The sequence below is a fragment of the Lemur catta genome, chromosome 1, assembly GCF_020740605.2.
Source record: "Lemur catta isolate mLemCat1 chromosome 1, mLemCat1.pri, whole genome shotgun sequence".
Taxonomy (NCBI): Eukaryota; Metazoa; Chordata; class Mammalia; order Primates; family Lemuridae; genus Lemur; species Lemur catta.
This window is the reverse complement of record NC_059128.1, coordinates 205322836-205339566: the sequence shown is the minus strand read 5'-3', so window position 1 is coordinate 205339566 and position 16731 is coordinate 205322836. Positions and strand designations below refer to the sequence as shown.

Here is a 16731-nt window from a genome sequence, read left to right as displayed (position 1 = left end):
TTAATAACCAGAATATATAAAGAACTCAACAGCAAAACCCCACATAATCTGATTAAAAAATTACATATCAGTAAGTTTTTTTTTTTTTTTAAAGGTATTTGCTGAATGAGTGGACTGTGGCTTTTCTTTTTGTCTGTTTAGGCAGCAAAAACCAATTTCTCTATTTGGCCTGGAGGATAGTAATGTGGAGACCTACTGGTCTGAATCTTAGGAAACCTGGGTTCATTTTTACTTTCATGAAGAATGTAAAAATACACTTCTGCGGGAGATGCATTGATTGGCTGCTACAGGTTTAAAACTATTGAATGCTTAAACTAAAAGACCATTTTGGAAGTTGAACTGTAAATGTTTTCAATGTTTATTTTTGTAAATATTGAGTATGTGTTTAAAATCTCTGAGCCTCAGTTTTCTAATCTGCAGAACTCAGCGTAATTGTACCTCATAAGTCATTTTGAAAATAATGTTAAAAAGATGCAGCTATTTAGCACAGTGCTCAACAGACAGTAAATGCTTAATAAAGGACAGTCATTATTTTTAGCTTTTGCTCAGATTTCATAATATTGGCAGTAATCATTTTACCTACTGCAACTACCTCTTCAGTGGTTACAAAACAGGACTCTAAGGAAACTGAGAAAACTCACAATTTGCATCTAGGAAAAATGCACATATGTGTGTATATGGTTTTAAAAAGAATGGTATATGGCTAAAAAAAACACTAAAACATTATAAACTTTAAGATTTATTCACTAAAAATTTATTTATTAAGATGTTAATGTTTTATATAGTTGGCTCAATATTTCTTGTGCAACTTATTAGTAAAATCCTGAGTTGCCTCTCAATAATCCAGATGTCTACAATATAGACATTTGTACAAACTACTATACTTACTGATGTTTAACATAATTAGACTTCTCTTCTATTACTTTCATTTGTCAGATAAATAAAACACTAATCTTTCAAAGTTATCACAACTTTAGGAGTTCACAAATTCCTATTTCTCCAGTTTTTATTATTACATTTTACATATTCTTAAAAGAAGAAGCCGAAACCCCACAATCAAAAGCTGACAGAACCAAAATCTGACTGAACCAACAATGAGAAACAGAGTAATGGAAGAAGCTCTTTTATTCATCAGAGAGCAAAAATACAGAATACATTTATTTATTTTCCATCAGAGAATATACTTTGTATTTGAAGAAATAAATGATTAGTTGTCGGGAGTCGATTTTGGAGAATGGTCAATTAGTGCCTTATCAATGGTTGGATACTGATACCAGGGTCCATCTCCTCTCTGACGCATTAATCTTCGTACTTCCAGTTCCTTTAACCTGTAACAAATGGAACAGCAATATTGTGATTCCAGCACTTCGAATTACAAATTTAATGGATTATCTCCATAAAGAACAACCACTTGAGAGAATTTTGCTTTTATGTAAAGTATAATGTCCCTCCACAAATCCATGTGTAGGCATATATTAATAACTAGTATATATCTATAAGCAAAATTTGGACTTATTTTTTACTTTTATTATCTTGCTTATGTAGTTAGCCATTGAATAGTTTCTATCATTAAAACATCGCTTGAATTGATAATCAGTTCTCTCCTTTACTATGCTTGTTCTTTGTCTGGACAGATCATTTTCACTTGAATTGTGACCATGTTTTCCTGTCTTCTCACCGTTTAGATGGCTAGGAGAGTCATTTACAGAATGCCCACTATTATGGCCATACACTGTGCCCAGTGCTAGGAATAAAAAAATGAATAAGCTTTCTTAGAGTTCACGTCCTCTATACTGGCAGCCCACCGCCATTAGGACAGAAAACTTGAGAGCAGAAAATGGAATCTTATTCACCAGCATTATATTGTGCCTAGTCAACATCAGATACTCAGTCAACATTTGTAAAGAAAAACAAGCAAGAAAAACCAGGATTAAGAAACACACACACCAACTATAAGATCTATTTACTATCCTTGTCCTCCTTCACAAACTGGATAATCTTTCATAGAGATGCTTTCCCTCTTCCATGTCTAAGCCTTTGCACAAACTACCACACATTCCTGAAGCAGTCTCTTGTCCATCAAACCATTTACTTTCCATTTTTATAAAACACACACTAACTTTTTCACATTACTGGGAGTTTATCACAGTTATGTCACTTTATTAACCTTAACCAGTTCACCAACCTTATGACAGATTATATACCTTTATGATGGTATATTTAAAAGAGTATGTTCATTTATATTTTTTTAGGATTAAATGTCATCCTCTTTCTTTTTTACTCTATAATTATCCAAAATTTGAGTAATTAAAATATTCATCAATAGGGGACTAACTCTTTAAATAACTTATGGTTCTCCCATACAATGGACTCCTATGTACCTGTTAAAAAGAATAAGAATCAAATCCAGGTATGGCATGAAAAAAAATATTGTTATGTTAAAAAAGCAAAATATAAAATGAGTGTGTGTAGCACCTTCCCATTTCATTAAAAACCAGTAAGTAAGCCAGGTGCAATGGCCTGCACCTGAAGTCCCAGCTACTCAGGAAGCTGAGGATCACTTGAGCCCAGGAGTTCAAGTCCAGTCTGGGCAACACAGGGAGACCCTGTCTCTTAAAAACAAACAAACAAACAAACAAACAAAAAACCCAAATCCCCCAAAATTATAAGTAAACACTTGTGAATATGTGTGTATATACATGCACAGAGTTTTAAAAATATGGAGGACTAAAAATAATAGTTATCTCAATTATGGGAGACAGTCTCTTTCTATTTTATATATTTCCTTTAATGCTTCAGTTTTCCAAATATCTAAACATAGACTTTTTAAAACTACAGGTACTTTCCATTCCTTGCTAACACTGGCATCTTTCCTTTAGAGGTAGAAGCTAGGGGTTTTTTTTTTTGTTGGTTTGCTTTTTCTTTGTTTTGTTTTGTAACTGTTTAGAATCTTTCTATGTCTGATAGGATCTGGTCCTTTAATTGGAACTCAAAAGTATATGTCTGAAGTAGAAAAGGTCTTATATTACTAACTATGAGCCATGCTGCTGTTCCTTGCTCTTAAATACCTAAAGACAGATCCATGTGGTAATTATATATGCATGCAACCACATACCTAGGAAATACAGCCAATCATATTTTTTTCATCATTTAATTATTTTTTAATATCACAGCAGTTTTGATAAAGTACAAAATTTAAAAAAGAATGAACAGAAAGCAGAACAATGGTAGCCTAGGGCCAAGAGTAGAGGATGGAGACTGACTGGAACAAATGGGAAAGAGGCACAAGAGGACATTTTAGTGTGATCAAAATGACCATGATTGTGATGACAGATACACAGGTATATACTTTTGTCAAAAACCCCTTAAACCTAATGGGTACATTTGATTGTATATAAATTATACCTCACTCCTAATTCCAAAATAAATCTCAGACAGAATCAAATTTTAAAGTACTAAAAGGAAACATAAGTGAACATTTAAAAAAATAATTTTGGAATTATATATTTACTTAATCTGAAAACATAAAAATATTTCTATGCTACAAAAAAATTCTACATTGCCAAAAGACAAACAACAAGCTGGGAAAAATACCTGCAACAAAACCAAAAAGAGCTAATTTAATTATGTACAAATCAGTAGAAAAATTAGAGAAAGTAATACATACAACTAATAGATATATGAAAAAATAATCTCATGAAGAAATACAAAATCAAAATGATGAGATAACATTGTTCAACTACCGTATCAGCAAGAACATTTAAGTTTGATAAATTGTATTACAGAGAAACATGGAAAACTGAGATACAGAAACTAACAGAAAAAAACTGGTATAACTTATTAGAGAAGAGTTTGGCAATATTCACCTAAAATTTAAAAGCATATGTTATTTGGCTTATCAGTGCCACTACTAGAAATTTATTTTCCAGATAGATCGCATAAGTATACAAAAATATATGTATGAGGATATTCACCCATATATTATATACGCTATGCATAACAGCAAAAAACTCAGAAAGAACCTAAGCATCAACAACAAGGGACTGGTTAGAAAATATAGGCATATCCATCCGATAAAATATATAATGCAACCTTAAAAAGAATGGGATATATGCTATTATGAAAAGATCACCAAGCTACATTAAGTGAAATAAAGACAAGGGGCAAAACAGTGTTTATAAATGGATTCTACTTGTATTAATATACTTTTTAAATGATATTATAAAATATATTTTTTAACATATAAAGTTTTTTCTAGGAATATACGATACATTGTTAAGTAGGTGCCCCTTTTAAGGATGAGACCAGGTGTCGGAGGGAAGGAAATTGTTGGAGGGTTGCCCTGTACATAAAAGAATAGAGTATTTTAAAAAGAATTTAAAAAGAATTCCTTTTAATCTGACAGATATCTCCTAACAGTCTCCTTGTCACCAGTTCATAATCTTCACTCTAAACAGGCTAATTCTCTTTCCTAGCTTTATCCTTTTACGTAGAGCATCCTGTAGTGCTGAAATAGTTTTATTAATTTTTTTTTCTTGTGATCTGCAACCCTAGGAGAAGATTTTCTTCCCCACCCTCCCCCTCCTTTGTCCTACCGTAATTCAGCCTTTTCAGCTTCAATCTGAAGGATAGCCATTGTTCTTTCATAATTCTTTTCAGGACCATCATAGAAAGTACGTGCGATCCATCTTGATATAGGATGCTACAAGGAAAATTTGTTTAAAATTAGTCCATTTCTGAAGAGTACTTTGCTTTTCTAGTTGACTGTTCTTTAAAATGACCCTCTCAGCAAGATAAACCAATAACACCTACTATGTGCCAACTACTTCATATATATATATATATATTTTTTACAGTAATTTTAATCCATTAGGTGGATACTATTTTTGTCCCTATTTTAGAGATAAGCAAATTGCACAAAGTTAGACAGCTAATAAGGGGCAATGTCTGGACTCAAACTGAGTCTGTTTGTCTCTAAAGCTGGAGTTCTTTCTCATTATACTATGCTGAATATATTTCATGGCAGATTCAGGAGCCAAACCTCAGTTTTGGGGATCCAAAAATGGAGCTCTTTGCATCAGTCAGCATGAATGAATTAATTGCATGCTTTACCATATCATAAGATTTAATAGTGAAGCATTGCTTTTCTAAAATATAATTTATTCAGATAATAAAACATGATGGGGTATACTCTATTTAAGGCTATCTTACTGCAGTACTTGTAAAGACAAGAAACAGTACTAATTTTAGGTTTTGGTAGCAGTGACAGTATAGCGTAATGACTGGTTAACAGTGCAGGCTCTGAGTCAAGGCTGCCAGGCTGTCTGGGTTCAAATATAGGGACCATCTCTTGGACAGGTCATTTGACCTCTTTTGAGCTTCAGTTTCTTCCTTTCTTTTTTTTTTTTTTTGGAGACAGGGTCTCACTCTGTTGCCTGGGCGAGTGCCATGGTGTCAGCCTAGCTCACAGGAACCTCAAACTCCTGGAGTCCTGCCTCAGCCTCCCGAGTAGTTAGGACTACAGGTGTGATTGCCATGCCCGACTAAGCCTCTTGCTCAGGCTGGTCTCGAACTGCTGAGCTCAAGCTATCCTCCTGCCTCGGCCTCCCAGAGTGCTAGGATTATAGGTGTGAGCCACCGCACCCAGCTGAGCTTCAGTTTCCTCATCTCTAAAGTGGGAATAATAATAGTACCTTTACATGAGATAATATTTGTAAAATACTTAGCACAGTGCCTGCTACACAGTAGGTGCTTAATAAATGACAGCTAGCATTAATATTGGTAAAAATTTTCCTAAAGCTATAAACTTAGAATAAACGTATCATCTACTTGTTATCAAAAATTAAATATAAAACTATATCATAATTGCTGAATTAAGGTATTGACAATAGACTTAACAGAAAGTATACAAACCTTGAAATATTCCCAATGTTCTGGAATATAGCCTTCTGGAATTTCTGCTAATTCAGCTTCACCTAATAAGAGAAAATGGTGATGTTCAACTTTAACATTAGGAGTTTATAATATTAATTCTTCACCATTAAAGTAAGAAACCAACTTCTTGTGGACCTTGTTTTAAAGGACTTTTTCTTCTATTTGTACCAATGAAGATACCTAATATTTTAAATTCACTTTAATCTTACTGAAAATTAGTTCATTCCTTAGATATTTTTTAGACATCTTCTACATATAAGGTATTATCTACAGGCATTATATGAGTTTCTCATTTTGTTTTATATAATGTAACAAGATATATTTTTGTTTTTATATAATATAACAGGATATAATAAAAACATTATTTCTTCTGGTCTCCCTTATACCTACTAGACAAAATATTTTAGGATTCAAGGTGTTACAGAAGTACTTTGAACAGACTTTCCCATGACAATCTAATGTTTACTGTAATTCACATTTTCATTTTTTTTTAGAGGATTACAGTTTCACATGTTCTGGGATGGATAAAAAAAATTTTCTCTCAGCCTCTCTTCCACCTCTGTCTCTTTCTAATTCCCTTATTTAGACTTGTCAAAGCTCGTTCTGGGAAATGAGGAGGAAGAGGAAGAAGAGCCCCCTATGTGGCCTCTATAGAATTGGTGACATCAAAAGGTTTTTGGAGGAAAAAAAATGTGTTAAAAAAATAACATTGTACACTATTTTAGATTAAGATTTACTTATTTTAAAATAAATTGCCAAACTTAGGGTTATTTTATTATTCAAAGAGTTTTACATTCCGATATCCATAATTTCTCTTTTTATTTGTTTTTATTTTTTTTTAAAGACAGGATCTTGCTCTGTTGCCCAGGTTTGAGTTTAGTGGCACAATCATAGCTTACTGCAGGTTTGAACTCCTGGACTCCCGGGATCCTCAAGAGTAGCTGGGAGTGTAGGTGCATGCCACCATGGCCGGCTAATTTTAAACATTTTTTTGTAGAGATGGGGTCTCACACTGTTGCCCAGATTGGAGTGTAATGGCACAATCATAGTTCACTCTAACCTCAAACTCTGGCCTCAAGTGATCCTCCGACCTCAGCTTCCCAAAGCGCCGGGATTACAGGTGTGACCCATCATGCCCAGTCTATAATTTCTTTTTATATTAATGTATGTGTTTAAAAAATTTTCCAATGTGGTGGTTCTAGGGTAGGGGATGATGACTTACCAATGAATACATTCACCAGAGTTATGACAATTGCTACTGGAATCCCAGTCAATAAAATGTAGAATCTCTATTAAGATAAAAAATAAAAAGTTTTTTTCATGTCCATTTCCTAACTCTCTGCACCCTCAAATCATCCTCATAATGTAATTTCCTTATATTTCTTATAAAATAAGCTTGCCAAATTGGGGATACAGTATCAAATTATTGATTTCTGTTATTTTCTTTTGTTCTAGTTTTTAGATGCCTATATTTAACACCAAAAATGAAAGAAAAAAGTAAGGATTAATTGTATAATACAATGTATATTTAAGTGACTTTTTAAAGCAATATAATGTAAGTTAGAAAATATTATATTAAGAACAAAGTTGTAAAACATTAAGGTGATCTCTACCACTGAATAGGGTTTGAGTTGGTCATAAAAACAAAAGTAGGAGCTCAATCAACTGGATGTATTGGGGACAGATTGAAGGATGAAGAGGGGCATTAAACACAATGGGAAGGCAAGAAGGTCTCAAGGGCAGCCAGTACTCAAATGATGATTCAGAGCTTTAAAAACAGGGCCAGAGAGTCTAGACAATCTTCCATTTTCGAAGCCTCTACTTCGTACTTACAGAGCTTTGAGATACAAATATGCAGTCAGTGCCCCCAGCAGTCCCCAACCGTTTTGGCACCAGGGACCAGTTTCATGGAAAACAATTTTTCCATGAACAGGGGTGGGAGTGGGAGATCTCAGGTGCAAAGCAGCTGTAAATACAGATGAAGCTTCTTCGCTCACTTGCCTACCTGTGCAGCCACTCCCCCACCTTCCTAAGTTTCACAGAATACAATTTTTTCACAGACAGGGGTGGAGGGGTGGCCAGCAGCAAAGCTCTGCACTCTGTGGCCCAGACCAGGGGTTGGGGACTGCAACCCTAAATATGCAATATTATATCATTGCTAAATTAAGATTGCACTATAGGTCCATGTCAGTCTCTGAAATCTATGTTCCTAAACAACATATACATACAAAATTATATCCCAAAATAATGTAGCTCCTTTATTAAAGAAGTCTTTCAACAAATTCTTTGGTAATTTAAAGAATATTTTAATAACATAGATAATCTTCCCCACATGAATCAAAGTTTTGTAATTTACAGATTTTTTTTATTCTTAAAGCATAAAATACAGATTATACTTAAAACCCCTATGGTCCTGAGAAGAAAGGAATGGCTCAAGTTTTAATTCCAATTAATGTCAATCTTTTTTTTGAAGAAGGAAAGTTTCATTAACTTAAGAAGAGATTGAGTGGCAAATCAGACTTGACTACACAATCTCAGTATCTTTGGAGGAAAGAAATATAAATTTATAAAATAAAATCTTTTATAAAATGAAATATGTTTTCTAAAGAGGCAAAAAATATTTTCCTATTTCTGTGCAAAAGTTTAATTAAACAAAAAATTTTAACTTACCAATAACCTCAAAAAACGCTTGTCGTAGAATGTAGAAGGTTTGATGACAAACAGTCTTTTCCCATGGTCTCCACTGTGTCGAACAGGAGCTGTAAATATTAAATTACCCTGTTTTATACAAGGTTTATATGGGTACACTGTTATATTGAGATAAAATCAGATTATAAGAAAATATACATGTATAGATGTTTGATATGTGCTAAGATTAAAAAATGCTCTTTTATTTGAGAACCAAGGCCAGGGCAGATATCTTTAAACAAAAATTGATGTACTGTTCTAAACTATAGCTCTTTTTGTTTTAATTAAATGTTAAAGAAATATCTAAACCAGATGTAGTGGCTCACGCCTGAAATCCTAGCACTTTGGGAGGCTGAGGTGGGAGGATTGCTTGAGGCCAGCAGTTTGGGACCAGCCTGAGCAACACAGTGAGACCTCTTCTCTACAAAAATAGAAAAATTAGCTTGTGGTGGTGGCATAACTCCTGTAGTCCTAACTAATCAGTGAGCTAAACCAGGAGGAATGCTTGAGCCCAGAAGTTTGAGGCTGCAGCAAGCTATCATTGCACCATTGCACTGCAGCCCAGGGACACAGTGAGACCTTGTCTCAAAAAAAAAAAAAAAAAAGAAAAGAAATATATAAATAATGGTTTCAACTTGTTTCAATAGAAGGCAGAACTACTAATGCTGCATAAGAAATTAAATCATGCCATTTCATATGATACATTATCAATATACATTAGGGAACTGCTGCAAAATAGATGGAAAGGACCAGAGGTATTTATTCAACAAATCTCCAGCAGGAATCTGAACTTGTTACAAAACTACACACTTTAAAATATCTTAATAAAATCCCTTTGTAAGCCATTTCTGATTAAGAATATCCTCTTCAAATCCTCTCCCCAACAGAATTTCAAGCCTTGCTGGAGATAAACTGACGCAAAAGTTTACTCCTGGATCCTCTTTCTATACTACTCCCTTTCCTTAGGATGCCTCACTATAGGCCCTTTCCACTGGGAGCAGGAAAGGATCTAGCTGTCACTGAGAGACTTTAGGTTACTATGTTTCTGCTGCATAATTGCTCTCAAGGATATCTTGCATGTGAGTCACCATGAAATGAAAAACTTTAATTTCCCATTAAAGGAATTCCAGTTATAATAGATGTCGGAAAGATTTTTATCCTTTGTACATGTTTAATGTCTAGAATGCCCTCTCCTCTCCTGAAATCTATACTTTAGGCCCAGTTGACAACTTATCCTCTAAGAAGCCAACATTCTTTCCTACCAGATGAGATCTCTCCTACCTTTCAATTTCTGTACATTCTAGTGATGTGTATACTTGCTTTCACTGCTGCCACCTTTAGACATAAATGTCTTGAAGGCAGGAATTGTCTTCTTAATTTTGCTAACACCTGCAGCAGCTTACAATAAATTTAGGAGGTTAATTTACAACAGAATTAGAAGCTGGCATGAATTTACTAAGTATAATTCATATTACTAAGGTTTCTAAAACAACAAGATTAAGAGAATTTAACAAGGTAAGTATAGATGTCAGCAAATCATTTGAAAGACACTGTAACAGAATTTTTTGTGGGCTACATGAAGAAAATAGGCTGTATGACAGTACAAACCGCTCATTAATTCAATAAAATATTAATATTTAAGTGCAGATCCTATGGTAGGACTTCGATCTAAGGGTATGGATCCTGCTGGGACAAACAGACACTACACAAATAATTACAAATCTATAAGGGAAACAAAGGAAAGAAACCAGATGCAGTATAAGAAAAAACAGGCCCAGTCAGCACCAGTGGGGCATGGCTATAGTCCCAGCTACTTGGGAGGCTGAAAGTGGAAGGATAGCTTAAGCCCAGGAGTTTGAGGCCAGCCTGGGCAACACAGTGAGACCCCCATCTCTTAAATAAATAAAAACAGAAAAGAACATACCCAGGCATTATAAGCTGAAAGAATGAGCAAGTTAGATGAATTCATAATGGGCAATTGATTGATTGGTTGATTATACCCAAAAGGTGCTGATTAATTAATGGAATAACCTGCCAAAGAGATCTCTGAAAAGCCCTGCAGCATCAAGACTTTTATGAATGGTTTAGATGAGGTGGAGACAGCATTCCTGATTTATTGAGTCTTGGAAGCACAAAGCTACTACAAGAGTGGCTAAAACACTGACAATGAAATGGGATCCCAAAAGAGTCTTCATATACATTTACAAAAGGCTGAATCTAAAAGAATTAAACCTAATAAGGTAAGAGAAAAGTCCTGCCTACATCCCCCAAAATTTAATTGCTCACAAAAAAGCCAAAAGCCAATTCAATCTTAATCTGATGTATTAGAAGTACACGGTCAAAACAGGATGATATTCCCTGCCCTCCATCCCCTGACTATGTCTGCAGAAGTGTGTCCATTCCAGAGCACACCCTTTCAGATGGACAATATGGAGCATGCCCCAGCTTAAGCAACCAGATGGCAAACAATATATTACAAAGTAATACTGAAACAACAGAATCTGATTGGCCTTTAATAAAAGAAGTCTAAGTGGAGACTACATAAATGTCTTTAAATATCTAAAGAGTTGTCCCATGACAAAGGGCTTACACTATTCTGTGTGCGCCTGGGGGGAAGAACTAGGATCAATGTGTGAAAGAGTGATTTTCAGCTTAATACAAGAAGTTCTAACAATTTTAGTGGCTGAAAATAAAATCAGACTGCCTCACCAATTCCCCATTACAGAGTTATTCAAATATCAATAACAGAATGTATTAAGGATTAGCATAATATATGACGTTAGCCTAGAGGATTTCTAAGGTTGTTCCCCTCAGAGATCCAAATTTATAAGCTCTCTTAAAATAAAAAAGCATACCTTTCCAACCCATCTCTCTCAATGGTTTCCTTCCAATTCCAGGACTGCTTTCCCACTTTTTGCACTTACTTTCCCCTCTGGCTAGAATGCTTTTCCCTGGGCTCCTTGAATGGCTGCCTCCAAATCTCATCCCTTCAGGGTTAAAATCAAATGACACCTCCTCAGAGGTCTTCTCTGACTATCCTAGCCAAAGTTGGCCTCCCACCATTCCCCTTAATACCATTTGGTTATTTCCTTCAGAGCAAGGAGCACTAAACCCTAATTACGTGGTTAAATGCCATCAGGTCAGGGACTGTCTTATTCAGCATTGTAACCCCAGTACCCTTAGTGTCTGCCACACAGTAGGTGCAGACACTGTAAATACTGTTGAAGCTACATTTCTTAAATAAATTAAATGTTGGTCAAGGATCTTTCCTTAATCCTGAAAGCATACTACATTTACTCAGAAGAGATAGTATACTTGCTAACTTTCCCTTTCAATCGGACATAGGGTGGGGAGGGGGTGGTTAAACTATGTACAGTTTTAGGGAACACTGATTACAAATGACACTATTGGTTGGGCGCAGTGGCTCACGCTTGTAATCCTATCACTCTGGGAAGCTGAGGCAGGAGAACAGCTTGAGGTCAGGAGTTTGAGACCAGCCTGAGCAAGACTAATGCCCCATCTCTACTTAAAGTAGAAAAACTTAGCCAGGTGTGGTATGCATGCCTGTAGGCCCAGCTACTCAGGTGGCTGAGGCAGGAAGATTGCTTGAGCCTAGGAGTTTGAGGTTATAGTGAGGTATGATGATGCCACTGTTGCCTGGGCAACAAAGTGAGACCCTGTCTCAAAAACAAAAAAACAAAAAACACTATTAATAGATACAAAAAATGTAACAAACAAAAATAATCATGGAAGAAAGCCTGGTCTAGCTGCACTCTAGTAACACTAATGCAGTTAGTAATGTGAACCGCTTGCTCTTTCTTTATACATAATAACCCAATTGTTAAACAATTATTCATGTCATTAAATGTGCAAGATAACCATTACTACTGGTAACTGTTCTAAAGTATATTTCATAGACTTAACTCTTTTCAAATGTTCTGAGCCTTCAGGATTTGTTGTTGACATAGTAGGATCTTCCATTTACAATCTAAAAATATTATGGTGAACGCTGCTTACAACCAAGTGACTGCCAGGATTTCTGGAACTTAGCTCCTTCTGCCTCCCAAAACAGGCATCTTTCCACTACTCTCTAAAGCCTGGAATTTCTCAATTATGTATTCACTAATTACATAGGCCTAAGGCTTCAAGAACCAATTTTTAAAAATGCAAATAGCATTGGGAAAGTCATTAAATCTTTGACAATTATGATTTTTGTGAAGATTGCATAAAATACTGGAGGCAATTTTTATGCATCACAGGCAACTAAAGATTGGTCATTTTCTTTCCTTCATTCCCAGTTAAGGGCACCACCATCTCAATTACCCTGGCTAAAAATCTGTCATCTTCCTTGCACACACCACTCATTCATCATTTGTCAAGGCCTCTTGATTCTAAGTTTCAAACTCTCCATTTCTTTCCATGCCTTCTCTACCTTATTGGACTAAGCAATCAACATCCCCTATAAGCCATCCAATACTCAGAAGCATCTTCCTAAAACACACTACTGATATTGCTTTTCTGCTAAAATACTCTGTTGCCTATAAAATAAAGTGAAGATACTTTGGCTTTGCATTCAGTCCCTCTGCTCCCCCAATTTGGTCCCAACCTTTTTTTTTTTGCCTTCTCTCCCAACATTTACTTATCCCAAGGGCCACATATCTAATCAGAATATTCATCCTTTACTTTTCTGCCAGTTTGACCTGTTAAAACTATCCCCACAATTCAGTTAAAACGCCATATATTCCATGTCTGAATAAACTCCACAGTACTTTGTTTACATATCCATTTTAATACTCTTCTTTTTTTAAACCATAATTTGTGCATATCAGTTTCCAACTGTAAATTAAAGCTACTTGCAGCTAAGGAAGAGCTTAAGCTCATCTCAGAATTCCCTGATTTGATGCTTAATAAATTATAGACTAGCTTTATCTGCTTATGTGCTGAGAAAGGTTTTCACAGAGGGTGAAGATAACATGACAGCACTAGATGCTTAAGAATGATGTGGCCACAGGGCCCTGTAGAAGGCTAATGCTAGGACTCCAAGGCATAGGCAACAAAAGAAAAAACAGACAAATTGAACTTCGCAAAATTTAAAAAATTTTGTGCATCAAAGGACACTATCAATAGAGTAAAAAGGCAACCACAGAGTGGGAGAAAATTTTGCAAATCATCTACCTGATATGGATTGATATCCAGAATACATAGAGAACTTCTAAAACTCAATACCAATAAAAAATTTAAAAACAGGCAAAAAAAAATGAACATTTTTCCAAAGATATACAAATGGTCAAGAGGCACATGAAAAGATGTTCTAATCTTTCTCTAACCTAATCATTAGGGAAATGCAAATTGAAGCTACAATGAGATGCTACCACACATCGATTAAGTTGGCTACTACTAAAAAACCAGAAAATTTCCTTGCCTTATCTTCCTAAAAAACAAACAAAAAAGCAAAACAAAAATGAGAAAATAACAAGTGTTGGGAAGAATGTGGAGGAATGGGAACTTTTATGCACAGTTGGTGGGGATGTAAAATGATACAGCTGCTGTGGAGAATACTAATAACATGGCAGTTCCTTAAAAAATTAAGAATAGAATTACCATTTGATCCATCAACTCCACTTCTGGGTACATACCCAAAAGAAATGAAAGTAAGGTCTCAAAAGAGATATTTGTACACCCATGTTCACAACAGCATTATTCACAATACAGTAAGTCCTCACTTAACACCGTAGATAGGTTCTTAGAAACTACAACTTTAAGTGAAACTTCCTATAGCAGGTCCCGGAATAACATTGTTTCCTTCTGTTATACTTCCTTTCACTTAAAGATTTCCAAGAGCCAACCACGTTAAGTGAGGATTTACTGTACCTAAAAAGAGGAAGCAACCCAAGTGTCCACTGACAGGTGAATGGATAAGCAAAATGTGACATATAAATACAATGGACAATTCAGCTTTAAAAAGGAAGGAATTTCTGACATATGCTACAACAGGAATGAAACTTGAGGACATTATATTAAGTGATAAAAAGACAAACACAGTATGATTCCACTTATATGATGTATTTAGAGTAATAAAAACCCTAATGACAGACAGTAGAATGGTGGTTGCCACAGGCTGAGCAGAGGGAATGGGAAGTTATTGTTTAATGAGTGCAGACTTTCAGTTTTACAAGAGTTATGAAAAGAGTTATGAATATGGAATGATGATTGTACAACATTATGAATGTATTTAATACCATTGAACTGTGCACTTAAAAATGGTTAAGACGGTAAATTTTATGTTATGTGTACTTTACCACAATTTTTTTTTCAAAGGTCAATGCCAGGTGCTGTAGATTTTTCCCATTCACTCTTCACAGCTACCTTATTAGGTAGGTTAAAATTCTCATTTTTAAGAGGAGGAAATGCAGGTTAAAAGGAGTTAAGTGCCTTCCACTTTAGCTTCTAAAATGTGATGACCCAAGGTCACAGAGGTTCTAAATTCTGGAGCTAGGATTTGAACCTAGGCAGTCAAGCTCCACAGAAAACAAAACAAGACAAGGTTCCCTACTATAGTGGAGACTTCATTCTTGTAGGGACAGATATAAACAATAATATAAGAGATTAAAAACCTTTCATATCTCAGTGACAGATGCCAAATATCTTTGAAAGCAGGTAAACAGCTGAAAACACAGTAAACTTTAGTATAGATAGATAGCTATTAGATCCTTCCCTGCTCCCACTGGAAAGGGTGTAGACTCCCTATAATGATTCTTCCAGAACTCCAAGAAAGGGCAAGAGTGTAGAAAGAGGAACTGGAGGTGAAATTTTACCTCAGTTTATCTCCAGCTAGACTTGATTAACTATTACCTGGGAGAGTATTTGAATTTGAATATTTGAGGATTTCTGTAACCAGAAATGGCTTATCAAAGCATTTTAACAAGTAATGTTAGCACATGTTGTTTTGTAACAAGTTCAAATTCCTGCTTGAAATGTGTTGAATACTACTGATCCTTTCCATCATGTTTCCAGCAAGTCCCTATGTATATCACCTCATCATGTGAAGGGGCATAATTCAAATTAAATTGGGAAAAGAGAAGAGGGGTAAAATAAAACAAGGTATTTTGGGGCTGGAGACAATCTTTTTGGTTTTAAGGTAAAAGTTTCACTTCATCTTTCCCTACTTGGATTGCTTACAGTGTATCTTTGATCAAGAGAATTAAATTTAGTAATACTTTACAGCCTTAGAACAGTTCCTGACACAAAACACATACTCCATAAATTTTGGGTACCATTATTATTAATCTGGTACAGTGGTGCATTATTTTTGTAATAATTGAGTCCGTTTTCTCATCTGTAAAATGGGGATAACAACAATTGTATTTACTTTGCAGAATCTTTGAGAGAATAAAATAGACAACAAGCACTTGATGCTTTGCTATTATGATTATTCGTACCCCTATAATGCAACTCACAGTCCCCAAGACTAGGACTGCATTATGACTTTCCTGGGCCAAGGCACTTTTGCCTTCATGGGCCCCTTCCTAATTTATTAAAAATGATGTTTTATTATTGCGGTGGTATAAAACGAATATAGTCCAGACTGTATTATCACATAATCATTAACACTATAGTCTTTTTAAAAAATAAATTTAAATTAAAACATTTTCGTGGACCCCCTAAAACCACCATGGGCTCCATATGCACGGTACCTACTGTACCTAATTAATAAATTGGGCCTGAGTTTCCCTACCTGTCCACATATTACTTAGCATCAGCGGATTCCACCAAGGTCACCCTGGACGAGTCCTCTCAGGTCTCATCCCGCACACACCCCCACGCGCACTTCCTCCCAAGGCCAGCACCCACCGACAGCCTTCGGAAAGACACGGGTGAGGAAGCCCCCGAATCCGAGTCGAGCGCCAAGGCGGCGGCCCGACAGAACTGCCGCCGAAGCGACCGAAACCCGCTGCAGTAAACTCATGGCCGCCATGGCTACGTCGGGCAACAGGAAGAAACGCGAGGGTATAACGGGAGCTGAGAGAGCCAATTTACCAATAAGGGTGAAGGCGGTAGGTGGCCATGTTAAGTGAGGGCAAGGTCCTGTGCTCTTATGCGTCTGCGTGG

At 35.7% G+C, this 16731-nt stretch overlaps 1 protein-coding gene across 1 annotated transcript; it reads right to left on the bottom strand.

Moving 5' to 3' along the window:
- Nucleotides 1-1107: 1107 nt before the first annotated feature.
- Nucleotides 1108-16698, bottom strand: NDUFB5 (NADH:ubiquinone oxidoreductase subunit B5). The gene is made up of 6 exons (XM_045539725.1): nt 16474-16698; nt 8605-8693; nt 7157-7223; nt 5914-5975; nt 4596-4702; nt 1108-1328 (listed from the first exon to the last, which is right to left on the bottom strand). Exons 1-6 carry the CDS (start codon nt 16595-16597, stop codon nt 1208-1210), a joined length of 570 nt encoding a protein of 189 aa, XP_045395681.1. The 5' UTR covers nt 16598-16698; the 3' UTR covers nt 1108-1207.
- Nucleotides 16699-16731: the final 33 nt, after the last annotated feature.